General features: G+C 34.8%; 1 protein-coding gene across 1 annotated transcript in view; it reads right to left on the bottom strand.

Annotated features, from left to right (window-relative positions):
- SEMA5A (semaphorin 5A) overlaps positions 1–14,826 on the bottom strand; it is a 651,274-nt gene that overhangs the window by 287,108 nt on the left and 349,340 nt on the right. The window contains exons 7-8 of the mRNA XM_027868972.1: positions 11,429–11,527; positions 7,972–8,185 (exon numbers count right to left, since the gene is read on the bottom strand). Coding sequence (XP_027724773.1) covers positions 7,972–8,185; positions 11,429–11,527 — 313 coding nt within the window. The remainder of the gene's footprint in view (positions 1–7,971; positions 8,186–11,428; positions 11,528–14,826) is intronic.

Raw genomic sequence — 14,826 nt, 5'->3', positions numbered from 1 at the left:
ACCAAGAGGGAATGGCAAAGTTTAGGGTTCGTGTAGATAAGCTAGAGTTGGTGTTCAGAGACACAGCCTGAGCAAGATCACAATAGCAGATACGGTGACCGAGTATACAGGTTGGAGAGGTGGCCAGAGAAATAGACCAGCCCTAGGGTCAGAGGCAGAAGCAAGAATTCAAATCTGGGTTAGGATTTTTTGAAGACTGGTTTTGAGAATTCAAAACTAAATGAAAGACCAGGTGGCAAATGGATTACAGACTTAGAGGCAAGAAACAGAATGTCCAATCTAAGTAAATGTGGGATAGAACAACTTGGGAATGACTGTTGATGAAAGGATAGGGACTTCTGACCCTCTACGGTGGTTTGAAGTAACCTTCTTGGTGTAGACAGAAAGACTGACCTTCCCCTTCTTTACTCCCAACCCCGCAATGAATAGAAGGAAGACAGAGTAGCAATACCTACTGTTTCTGAGGGAAGCTACAAACATCCTTTCCCCCAACCACTCCTTATGGCTCAATTGCCATCAGTTACAGAACGTCCTTTGCTTTATAGATACTGATCTCTATAAGCCTACCTCTACTGAATGTATCCCAGAACCCTACTCCACCCTAACCCTTGAAGTCACTATCGTCTTGGTTTGGTGCAATCTGCCCTGCCAACATTCCTCAAGATTCTCTGGGCATTCATGATCTATCAAATTGTTTTCCTAAGCAAAATCTGACCTTTCCAACTGCCATGATTTGAACATAGATATGAACTCTCTTTTATGTATTACCTCCCCCAAATAGAATCCGAGTCCCTTGAGAATAGGGGATGGGTCCATTTTCTATTCATATTCCAGCTCTTACCAAGTGCCTGGCACAGAGTAAGAGCTTAAGAAATACTTTTCCATTCTATGAAAGAAACACAAGTTATTGTTAGCATTATGCAGTATATAATATAATATTTAATCACTTAGAAAACCAAACCATGACTGGTTTGGTTTTCTAAGTGAAAAAATGAAAAAAATCAAAAAAATCAAAAAATGAAAAAATAGATGAAAACATAAAATACCTCATGGGTAAAACAGCTGACCTGGAAAATCGATCCAGGAGAGACAATTTAAAAATTATAGGCTTACCTGAAAGTCATGATGAAAACAAGAGCCTGGATAATATCTTTCAGGAAATCATAAAGGAAAACTGCCCTGAAGTCCTAGAACCTGAAGGTAAATTAACTATAGAAAGAATCCACCACTCCCTGGCTGAAAGAGATCCCAAATTGAAAACACCAAGGAATATAATAGCTAAATTCCAAAATTACCAGATTAAAGAGAAATTACTGCAAGCAGCCAGAAAGAAACAATTTAAATATCATGGAACCACAGTCAGGATTACCCAGGACCTTGCAGCCTCTACATTAAAAGACCATAGGGCATGGAACATGATATTCCGGAAGGCAAAGGAGCTTGGAATGCAGCCAAGGATTAACTACCCAGTGAAAATGACCATGATTTTTCAGGGAAGGAGATGGATATTCAATGAAATAGGGGACTTCCAAATGTTCCTAATAAAAAGACCAGAGCTCAACAAAAAATTTGATCTTCAAGTACAAGATTCAAGAGAGACATGAAAAGGTAAATGGGACAGAAAGATATAATACGTTGTTAATAAGGGCAAAATGTTTACATACCTACAAGGGAAGATGACACTTGCAACTCTTGAGAACTGTATTGTTATTATACCATGTTAAAGGAGTATACATAAAGGGGATGGATATAAGTTGACTTTGATGTAACTATAAAAAAAAATTTAATCAAGTGGGTTAAATGGATCCAAGTAAGTGGATTAGTCTAAGCTAAGAAAATGTACTGAGAAAAGAGGAGGCAGACAAGGGTAAATTACATTACAGGAAAAGACACAAAAACCTATTAGAGCAGAGGTAAAGAAGGGAGGGGGATGAGCATTGTTTGAACCTTACTCTCATCAGATTTAGCTCAAGAAGGGAATAACATAATCAGTTAGGTATAGAAATCTAACTTGCACTATAGGTAGTAGGAGGGGCAAGGGGAAAGAAAAGGGAGGGGGGATAGAAGGAAGGGAAGAAGTAGTAAGGGTAAAGGGGAAGAAAAGGGAAAGAGATAATAGAAAGGAGGTGGGACAGAAGGAGGTACTGGTCAAAAGCAAAACACTAGTGAGGGGGGGAAAGGAGAAAGGAGAAAGAAAAGCATAAACAGAGGTGAGAAAAAGGATGGAGAAAAAGACACAGATAGTAAACATAACTGTAAACGTAAATGGGATGAACTCTCCCATAAAACGGAAGCGTATAGCAGATTGGATTAAAAACCATAATCCTACAATATGTTGCTTGCAGGAAACACATTTGTAAAAGAGAGACACATACAGGGTAAACGTAAAAGGCTGGAGCAAAATATATTAGGCTTCAGCTGAAGTAAACAAAGCAGGGGTAGCAATCCTGATCTCAGGCAAAGCAAAAGCCAAAATAGATCTTATCAACAGAGATAAGGAAGGAAACTACATCCTGCTAAAAGGCACCATAGACAATGAAGTAATATCATTACTAAACATATATGCACTAAATGATATAGCATCCAAATTCTTAAAGGAGAAGTTCAGGAAGTTACAGGAAGAAATAGACAGTAAAACTATACTAGTGGGGACCTCAACCTCCCCCTCTCTGAACTAGATAAATCTAACCACAAAATAAACAAGAAAGAAGTTAAGGAGGTGAATAGAACATTACAAGAGTTAGGTATGATAGACCCGTGGAGAAAACTGAATGGGGATAGAAAGGAATATACTTTTTTCTCGGCGGTACATGGCACATACACAAAAATTGACCATGTACTAAGGCATAAAAACCGCACGATCCAATGCAAAAAGGCAGAAATATTAAATGCATCCTTTTCAGATCATGATGCAATAAAAATTATATATAATAAAAGGCCATGGAAAGATAGACTAAAAAATAATTGGAAACTAAATAATCTAATCCTAAAAAATGATTGGGTCAAAGAACAAATCATAGAAACAATCAATAGTTTCATTCAAGAGAATGACAATAATGAGACAACATACCAAAACTTATGGGATGCAGCAAAAGCCATTCTTAGGGGAAGTTTTATATCTCTAAAAGCTTACATAAATAAAATAGAAAAAGAGGATATCAATAAATTGGGCATACAACTAAAAAAACTAGAAAAAGAACAAATTAAAAATCCTCAATTAAACACCAAATTAGAAATATTGAAAACCAAAGGAAAAATTAAGAAAATTGAAATTAAGAAAACTATTGAACTAATAAATAAAACTAAGAGCTGGTTTTATGAAAAAACAAATAAAATAGATAAACCTTTGGTTAATCTAGTTGAAAAAAAGAAAGAAGAAAACCAAATTACTAGTATCAAGAATGAAAAGGGTGAAATTACCACCAAGGAAGAGGAAATTAAAACAACAATTAGGAATTATTTTTCCCAACTATATGTCAACAAATTTGACAATCTTAGTGAAATGGATATATATTTACAAAAATATAAATTGCCCAGATTAACAGAAGAGGAAGTAAAATATTTAAATAACTCCATCTCAGAAAAAGAAATTGAGCAAGTCATTGATTAACTCCCTAGGAAAAAATCTCCAGGGCCAGATGGATTTACATGTGAATTCTATCAAAGATTTAAAGAGCAATTAATTCCAACACCATATAAACTATTTGGTAAAATAGGTAAAGAAGGAATCTTACCAAATTCTTTTTATGATACAAATATGGTGCTGATACCTAAACCAGAAGAGTCAAAACAGAGAAAGAAAATTATACACCAATTTCTCTAATGCATATAGATTCAAAAATTTTAAACAAAATATTAGCAAATAGATTACAGCAACTTATCACATGAATAATACACTATGACCGGGTACGATTTATACCAGGAATGCAGGGCTAGATCAACATAAGGAAAACTATCAGCATAATCCATCATAACAACACCAAAACCAACAGAAACCACATGATCATCTCAATAGATGCAGAAAAAGCTTTTGACAAAATACAACACCCATTCCTATTAAAAACACTAGAGAGCATAGGTATAAATGGAGTCTTCCTTAAAATAATAAATAGCATGAATCTAAACCTTCAGCAAGCATAATATGTAATGGGGACAAGCTAGAAGCATTTCCAATAAGATTGGGGGTGAAACAAGGATGTCCATTATCACCACTGTTATTCAACATCATACTGGAAACATTAGCTTTAGTAGTAAGAGAAGAAAAAGACATTGAAGACATTATACTTAGAGAATCAAGTAAAAAACTACTTGAAATAATAAACAACTTTAGCAAAGTTGCAGGCTATAAAATAAACCCACATAAATCATAGGCATTTGTATATATTACCAACAAAGCCCAACAGCAAGAGATAGAAAGAGAAATTCCATTTAAACTTACTCTAAACATTATAAAATACTTAGGTGTCTACCTCCTGAAACAAACCCAGGAACTCTATGAACACAATTACAAAACACTTTTCACGCAAATAAAGTCAGAACTACATAATTGGGAAAACATCAGTTGCTCATGGGTAGGCCGAGCTAATATAATAAAAATGACAATTCTACCTAAGCTAATTTACTTATTCAGTGCCATGCCAATCAAACTACCAAAAAATTATTTTATAGAGTTAGAAAAAGTAATAAGAAGATTCATTTGAAAGAACAATAGGTCCAAAATATCAAGAGAACTAATGAAAAGAAATTCAGGGGAAGGTGGTCTAGTCATTCCAGATCTTCAATTGTATTATAAAGCAGCAATCATCAAAAGTGCTTGGTACTGACTAAGAAATAGAGTGGTGGATCAGTGGAATAGGTTAAGTATGCAAGACACAGTAGTCAATGACCATAGCAATTTATTATTTGATAAACCCAAAGACCCCAGCTTCTGGGATAAGAACCCACTCTTTGAAAAAAACTGCTGGAAAAACTGGAAAAGAATATGGCAGAAACTAGGCACAGACCAAAATCTCACACCATGTACCAAAATGAAGTCAAAATGGGTACATGATTTAGATATAAAGGCTGATACTATAAGCAAACTGAGAGAGCAAGGAATAGTTTACTTGTCAGATCTATGGAGAACAGAAGAATTCATGACCAAACAGGAGATAGAGAACATTACGAAAAGCAAAATAGATAATTTTGATTACATTAAATGAAAAGTTTTTGCACAAACAAAGCCAATGCCACTAAGATTAGAAGGAAGGTAGAAAATTGGGAAAGAATTTTTATAACCAGTCTCTCTGATAAAGGCCTCATTTCTAAAATATATGGGAAAAGGACCTAAATGTACAAAAATATTCATAGCAGCTCTTTTTGTGGTGGCAAAGAATTGGAAATTGAGAGGATGCCCATCAATTGGGGAATGGCTGAGCAAGTTGTGGTATATGAATGTGATGGAATACTATTGTGCTATAAGAAATGATGAACAGGCTGACTTCAGAAAAACCTGGAAAGACTTGTATGGTCTGATGCTGAGTGAAGTGAGAAGAAACAAGAGAACATTGTACGCAATAACAGCCATGCTGTGTGATGACTAATATTGATAAACTTAACCCTTCCTGGCAATACAAGGATCTAAGACATCTCCAGAGGCCTTGTGATGGAAAATGCTATCCACACCCAAAGAAAGAACTATGGAAGCCAAATTATTTTTTTTCTCTTCTTTTGAGTTTTGTTTCCTCTTTCTGATGGTTCCTCCTATTGGTTTTAATTTCTACTTACAACATCACTAATGTGAAAATATGTTTAATATGAATGTAAATGCATAGCCTATATCAGATTATGTGCTCAAAAGCATATGGAAGTGATTATTGATAAATCAAAATAAATTAATAAAAAAAATTGTTTTCCTAAGCAAAATCTGACCTTTCCAACTGCCATGTTTTGAACATAGATATGAACTCTCTTTTATGTATTACCTCCCCCAAATAGAATCTGAGTCCCTAGAGAATAGGGGATGGGTCCATTTTCTATTCATATCCCAGCACTTACCAAGTGCTTGGCATATAGTAAGAGCTTAAGAAATACTTTTCCATTCTATGAAAGAAATACAAGTTATTGTTAGCATTATGCAGCATATAATATAATATTTAATCACTTAGAAAATCAAACCATGACTGTTTTCCCTTTCCACTGTGCATTCATTTCATCACCTCACTCCTCAACAGAAAAGATTTTCCATTGTTGGAGTGACAGTATTTGATAACCTGGTTTGCTGTTAGGTGGCTATAAACCAAGTGTTGTAAACAAATGGACACTACAATTAATAGCTTAGCTCAAATGACTTTTCCATAATACTCTCAAAAGTCTCATAGCTAAAGCGAGGGATGGAGAGTAAGTGGGAAGGAGATAAGCATTGCACCTACCCTTTTATTTGACTTAATTTTAGAAAGCTTTAATTACAAGCACTTTAGGCTGTTTCTAAGCTTAAACTTTTTCTTGGACAGGGAAAATAAAAGGAACAACTTAAAAAAGGAACAACTTAGACCTAAGTAAATGAAAGCTTCAGGGCCAAAATGTGAATACCAATAGAGTATTTATGGGTACAGTTGAAACCAGTTAACAGAGACAGTGTTAAAGAAAATCTAGTTAAACATTTCTGTTTAGGGGAACATTTCATTTTGCCCTTTGGATGTAATACAGAACAATTCAACTTAATGGGGACTTAATAATGAGAGCATTCTCTTTCACAAGGGAGACTTTTAAAAGAAAACTTCAGTTTTTGATTCAAGTAGTTTATGTAAACAACAAAGCACTAATCCTGAGCAAAATATATACATATACACATATAGGTGTGTATGTACATACACCTTCCTCCAACAAGGGGACCAAGACTGATGAAAATCCTCCTCCTCATTCAGACACAATAACTTTGTTCCAGAAAAATCAGTTTCTGATACTTTGATATATCTATGTCTATAGCTATCTGGATAGATAGCAGATAGCTATAGATATATATGCAGATATGATATCTATACATATATATAACACAAATGACAAAGGAATCTTTGGGGACCATTTGGAGCAAGGAGGGGATAGTCAAACTTACAAAGGACTGAAAAATAAAATTTCCTTCCCTTGATAACAATAGCAATCCACTCTTTAAAGCTATGCTCCCTTTTACAAAAATAGTGCCTTTATCTCCTTGGCATTTGAATATTTCTGTTAATTGCTGCTTAACTAAGCTATAGATATTTTACTCCTACAATTCTACCTCCTAAGTTAATTCCTCTATCCCTTTAATCACATTTTTGTTGTTCCTCTTTAAATGGCCTCTGTTTTATCTGTAGAATTCTGGTGCTGAGGTGGCTTAAAATGAATGCAATATTTCAGATACAGGCTCAGAAGACTTATGGAAAAAGTTCCCTTCTCCTAGACTATTTCTACTAAGACTTAATAGTATGAAATTTTCCAAGCAGATTCTCAATAACCATTCCATTTTCTCCTCATTTTTCTGACCTCTCTAGATTCATATCTCTTACATTCCCTTCACCTCCGGGGTTTGTAAACATCACTTCCTCTCTCCTCTCAAATGTAGCAGTGTCTGCAAATCTCATTAAAAGGCTGGTTACTCTCCTTCCCAGATCATTAAGAAAGAGCCATTGTTAAATAAAACAACTGCTTAAAACTGTAGTATAGGGAGCTTATACAGTCATTTAAAGATGATCCCCAACCCAGACTTAACTCTATTACTTGGGAGTCACATAAATCTTAGCTACTAGATCATTCTCAATGGTTTTAGGTCTATCTCGTAGGTGATATTTTTACTATTCTAAGACTAAAGTGCCAAGTGGTGCCCTTAAATGATAATATTTTGTTCGATATTCAAACACTTCATATTTCCATTTGTTAGAAAAAATGAGTTTTTCTTCAGAAATTGTGAAGCAGAAAATAAGGTGGATAATTCAAAGGGATTTTGATGCTTACCATTTAGCCATTTAGAATTGTACTGTGCAGTGCGCAGAGGAGGGAGGACCCCTAGGCTTCGATAAATGGCAGGATCTCTTCCTGGGAAATCCATAGCTGTAGCAGCATACAGCTCCCCACCAGAAGTGAGCAGGGCTGTGGAGTTATGTTGCGGACTATAAGGACACCGAGCCATACCACTGATCTGATCGTGTATCTCAGTCAGGTTACTCAACTACAGATGAGAAGAGACAGAAACAAATAATTCCTCAGGGCAGAACCTCTTTGATGAGGATCCACGCATTATTAACGCATCATAGACCAACAAGCTGAAGACCTTCCTCTGGTGCTGTCAATAGCTCAGGATGACCAACATTACACTGTTGTCTGTCATTCCTATTTTCGATTTCCATTCCAGTATATCCTGACTGATATTTTTTATAAAATTTCTATTTTAGAAGTCACCATTGAAAATAAATACAACCTTACACCAATCATGCATCTATTCATGGCCCCTTTTTGTTACCAGTAATTTTTATTCTGCCTAGATCATGAAGTTCCATGTTTTCTAACAGATTATCAAAAATAAAGAGGACATTTTTTGGGGGGGAGAAATAAAAGTGGGTAGTTTAGAATCATTGCCATTGCATGATTTCCCAAATTTAATCCAAGGTTATAAATACATTTATTTGAGTTTTTCCATCTATACATGTATTTATGCATGATAGAATAAAGGGCTACACTTCTAGGTGCATTTCACTATGTTGACAATATGCATTTTTCACCCACTTCATTTTTCCAGTATTTATATAAGGACCAATTTCTTTCATGTTACTGGGGATTTAGCTGAGGAAGTTTGCAAAGACCGGAGTATTCACATAGTAAAAATCTTGTGTAAATAGAAACATTTGGAGACTCTCATCATCAATAGATCAACTATTCTTTTGTTTGGATTCCAGAAAAGAGTTTCTGGAGGACTCAGGTCCTCCTGACTCCAGGACTGGTGCTCCATCCACTGCACCACCTAGGTGCCCCAGAGAAGACATCCTTTAAGACTGTGACACACACCTTGATTGAGCATTTTACTCCATTTTATACTGTGCCACATACCAGTATCCTGCAGGTAACTGAACAAACTTATTTCCCTTGCACTTTCATAGTAATGAATAATTTTTTTCTAGGTATGGGAGACATTTCTTTGAGGATAAATGTTAAAGCTGTGTTTTTTTTTTCTACCAAATAAAATACATTTGTAAAAAATGTTTTATTTTTAAAAATAGCATTAACATCAATACAACCAAACTTATTTATTAACCATTTCCATTCAAATTAATTAGTTTCATTGCTAATAGCTTTTCAATCAACATGTCTCAATCTCCATTAATATTGTTTTTCAATTCATTCACACATCTTTCTTTGTTCATGTTCATAGTTACTATAATTCTTCTGATTCTGCTTTTTTTAACTTTGTATTATTTCACACATATCTATCCACTTTTTTGAGTATATCTACTATCTCTTCATCCTAATTGTATCTTAGTATTCATTATATTAATGTATATACCAGTATTTAACTACCCTTTGCTTTTGCATATTTAAGCCATTTAGAGGGGGAGGGTGCTAGACAATGGGGTTAAGTGACTTGCCCAGGGTCATGCAGCTACTGTCAAGTGTCTGAGGCTGTATTTGAACTCAGGTTCTCCTGACTCCAGGGTTGGTAGTCTATCCACTGTACCATCTAGCTGCCTCTAAGCCATTTTTTTTTAAAGATTTCACTGGTGCAATGAAAATCTTTGTATAAATAGTTCTTTTTGTTGTTGTTTTTGATAACATTTTCATGACATATTGATAATAATGGAATTATTTTATGAAATTTTATGATTAAGTAAAATAGTTTTAAAATCGGTAAACAATATCAAAGAAGGCTCTAATATTCTCTATTCCTCTCAGTTGACAACGCTATGTCCTACTCTAGAAATCTATTGTAAAAGTTGTAAGTTGCCTTTTATTTTCATCAATGATACGCTCGATGCATAAATCTAATAAATATTTTATAGAGATAGGCAAGGAAACAAATGCTTTGGTGGCTGTCCGTTTCTTCCAGGTTACTGGTTTGCAGTACAAAAATTTTTAAAGTACCATATGTTTACTTTTTTGTCCATTTGGAATCTTCTTTTCTCTCTGAGATAACTTGAAAATCAATCCTTGAAGTTACTGAAAATTGTGTTGCTTGCAACACTTCCTTATCTATTTTTCCCAGGGTCAGCTGCTCTTGATTCTATCCTTTTAATTGCCACTTCCTTATATAGCATCTTTAGGTACTGGTAGCATCAGGGAGTACCAAAGAATGGTCCTAATATTATCACTGATGAAGATATATACTTATAAAAATGCCAATAGGGCTAATCCATTGTGCTTCTTGGGCAGCTAGGTGACACAGTGGATAGAGCACCAGGCCTGGAATCAGGGAGTTCCTGAGTTCAAATCTGGCTTCAGACACTTACCAGCTATGTGACCCTGGTCAAGTCATTTAACCCTGTTTGCCTCAATTTCCTCATCTTTAACACAAGTGAGAGAAGGAAAAGGCAAGCCACTCAAGTATTTTTACCAAGAAAACCCCAAATGTGGTCACAAAGAGTTAGACACAATTGAAAAGATTGAACAACAACAACAAAAAAATTGTGCTTCTTTCAGTTTCAACTACAAACATCTGGGCTATCTCATGAAAAGTTCTTTGGAGGACTCTTTTCCTCAACTGATTTTTTTAAGTCAAAATTGCTTTTAGCCTTCTATGATGCTTTACAAATTAGCCTGTATGTACTAAACTGGTGCAGCCCTTGCCTTCCATATATCTTTGGTTGGCAAGGAAACTTCTGAAGTACCATTCATTAAAATAGGAAAATGAGATATATTATATTGCACATACATAGTTAATATATAGCTGTTATAACTTTATTTCCCCTTGATAAAGAAAACCACTTGCTTAGATATTTCAAAGACATAAAAGTCTTATAATCATTGCACAATTTTGTTAAAAATGCAATATATTGAGATTTCTTTTTTCAAATTCAGTCAGATTACCTATGTGTTTTCATTGTTCCATGCTAAAATTTAGGCATTCAAGAAAATTCAGATCTTTGGCATCATCATATAAACTAGGTTTTCTCAACCATCTCCTAAGAGAACACAAAGTTATTGAAAGGGCTCTAAAAATCTGCTTGCATAGTAGGTATTTCATTTTGTCATTTTTTTTTTTACTTTTCCCTAAAGATATTAATAATGCAAATACTCTCACATGGAGAAGTGTTATGGGGTTTTATGTTAAAAAAAAAAAGTCTCCATACTTTAAAAGGTGGAAAACCCCTGACATAAAACAATGATTCCTTTTCATATATGTTGTTTTCAATTTTATGTGTTATAAGTTCATTTTTCTTTGTTTAAAGCTATTATTTTGTGGAATAGCAAGATGAGTACATACCGTTCGATTGGTGCAAATTGGTGTAAAAGCATTGGTTCCACAAGTGAATAGTCGGTCACCACCTACCAGGAGTACGCGAATATAATTTTGACATTCATCCTGAAAAATTAAAATTAGGCAACATGTTTAACAATGTCTAAGGAGAACATTGAATATTTGACATGTTTTCTCTGGCTTATAAATTAAAAGCAGTTTGGCCACTGAAAAACTTACCTATTTTTATGATGTGTGTACATGTGTATATATATATATATATATATATGTATGTATGTATGTATGCAAATGTATATGTATATGTGATGTATATATGTACTAAAATAATGTGATACTATTTATGCATATATATGAGAGAAAGAAACAAAGAATTTGAATCCAGAGTAATGTAGGCAGCATGATATAGTAAAAAAAAATAAAAATAAAAACAGCAAAAATCTAGAATTTCTAGATTCAAAGGTGTTGGGTTCAAATCCCAACTGGTCAACTGACTTCTCATGTGATCTTGGGCAAGTCATTTCACTCCCCAGGACCACCAATTGTTTTCTCATCTGTAAAAGTAGGGTTGGATTAGATGGTCTCTGAGTTCCTTCCTGGCTCAAGATCCATTATTCTATGATGCAAACCAGCATATTTTTATATCAAATTGCATTATTAAGAAATGTGTCCTTTCTTTTCATTTAAGCTAAAAAAAAAAACAAATCTAGTACATAGTTTTGTGAGTAATGAAGTACTGGGAAGTATTCCCTGATGACTATCCAAAATAATTTATTTCAAGTGAATGGGCAGGTGTGAATGGAGAACTTTTGCATGTGTGGCATAATACAGATGTGCACAAGCTCTAGCATGTCATAGGCATACATTTGCAAAGGCCCTTTGTCATTCCTCATTCTTCTTTCCTTTTGCAGCACTTGACATTACTGAACACACTCTTCCCCTAGATGATAACTCCACATCTCTTGATTCTCCCCCCATATGACCATTCCTCCTCAGTCCCCTTTCCTAGTTTATCACCCATGCTCAGGTCCCTAAGTGTAGGTATAAGCAGTTAATCAACAACCATTTTCTAAGCTCTTACTATGTACCAGGTACTAAGCACTGGGGATACCAAGAAAGATAAATACAGTCCCTACCCTCAAGATGCTCATATTCTAATGGAGTTTGCAAATAACTAGGTACATTCAACAAATATGCATAGTAAATGGGAGGTGATTTCAGAGGGGAGGGCAGCTTGAAGACTAACAATGTATCCTGCAAAAGATAAGATATAAACTGAGTCTTGAAAGTAGCCAGGGAAAGTAAGAGGTGGATGTGAGTAAGGAGGTTATTCCAGAAATGGGGAGTTCTCATTACTAAAGTAGCAGGTATATCCCAAGACTCTGTCCTGATTCTTCTTTCTATAGACAATCTATCTCAAAGATTCAATCAGTTCTCATAGGTTAGATAAGTATCTCTACATGAGTTCCATATTTACATATTCAAACTTGATCTCCATTTTTAATCACCTGCTGCCTAGAGGACATACTAAAGTAAATACATTCTAGATATATCAAATTCAGCATGTTGAAATATCTCATTATCTTTCCTTTAAAATTCATCCTTCCTAACTTCTATTTTTCTATTCAGAGCACAATCATGCTCCTTGACATGCAGATACATAATCTCAGAATTACTACTCTGCCTCAACACGTAGTCAATCAGTTGCCAAATCTTGCTGATCGTGTACCTCCACTAAGTCTCTCCTATCTGTCTCCTTCATGCAACTGCCACCCTAGTTCAGGTTTTCAACACCTCTTATCCAGAATATGACAACATAGTCATAATTGGTCTTTTTGCCTTAGGACACTCTCCTCCATAACCTGTCATCTCATTGATATTTTGCTATTACCTAACGCACAGGTATAACCATGCTCAATAAGTTTCTTATTGACCCTACAACAAAATATAAACATCTCTGCTTAGCATATAAAGCTATTCACAACCTAGGGCCAATGTTTCTAGGCTTCTTGTGTATTGCTTCCACACAGTCTATGGTTAAGCTAAACTGATCTGGCAACTAACCCTCTAGTTCCTCATACATAACATTCCATTTTTCATCTCTGTGTCTTTGTACGTGTTGCTCCTCACACCTGAAATGCCCTTCATCTTCTGCCTTTTAAAACCCACAGCATCCTCTACAGTGCAGCTCAAAAGCGACTTACTACACAAGGCTCCATCAGTCCTTCTAGATGCTATTGCTACCTCCAAAAATCACTCCATATTTACTTTGCATACATTTTTCATGAACTTCAATGTGTACATAAAATTTTCACCAATATCTTATAAGTTCCTTGAAGTAGGAGTTTTCTTTTCTTTTTTTCGTTTCTCTAGCACTTAGCAAGGTGCTTGATAAAAGTGTGCTTTCTGATTTATTTCTTGAATAATACCTTTTTGGTTCATTGATTGACATGAAAATGTCAAGCATGGAGTCTCAGAAACATTTATTATTAAGTATTGTAGCAACACATAACTTTGCTGCTTCCTATGGCTATAGGAGTTAGATGATTGCTTCTCCAGACCAAAAACAAAAATGAAACACAAAAAAAACCCATCTCATATACTTTTCCTATATTGCAGAGTCAAACAAAATACAATGCTATTGATATGACAAAAAAGACTAAACAACTCTCCAGAAATCTTTTGCAATATATAATATTATAATGGTTTGAATAAAACACTTTCACAAAATATTTCAAGTGAATTTGATGCAATGATTCTTTTGACTAAATGCAGCATTTTCCCTCATCAAAAATGTTTGTTTCCTATAATACAGCCTCTACCTCTGATTTTATAGCTGAAAGACTTGCTTTAGGCATATATAGCATATCAAACCATTCCTTCTACTGCAGCACGGATAGATAAAAATAGATGGGCTGTACACTGGGGAATTTAGGTTTGATATGCAGAAAACTATATTGTCCCATAAATGATGCAGATTAATACTGGGATACCTAAGAGAAGAAAAGCAGGAAAATGGTGGAATGTGTGTGTGTGTTTTCTAAAGGATATTAGATCAAAAGCTATAGACAAAAATCTCTAAAGAAGAAATGAAAGCTATTAACAACCATATCAAAAAATGTTTCAGATTACTAATAATAGTAATGAAAATTAAAACTCTGAGATTTTATTTCACACCCATTAAAGTGGCAAAGATAATAAAAGAGAAAAACAGTAAATGGCAAACGGGCTAAAGGAAGATATACATAGTAACATACAGGTAGGAGGGCTATGAAATAAAATGATACAACCATTCTTCAAGACTGCTTGAAATTGTGAGGGGAAAAAAATGGCTAACCATCCATAGCCCTGAATCAATTCTGTCTCTGAAAAACTTCTCGAATTCGGTTTATTCCTTTCCATGCCTT

The sequence above is a fragment of the Vombatus ursinus genome, unplaced genomic scaffold (assembly GCF_900497805.2).
Source record: "Vombatus ursinus unplaced genomic scaffold, bare-nosed wombat genome assembly UNPS02014791.1, whole genome shotgun sequence".
NCBI classification, from domain to species: Eukaryota; Metazoa; Chordata; class Mammalia; order Diprotodontia; family Vombatidae; genus Vombatus; species Vombatus ursinus.
The sequence above is the reverse complement of the archived record's forward strand: the minus strand, read 5'-3'. Positions and strand labels throughout refer to the sequence as shown.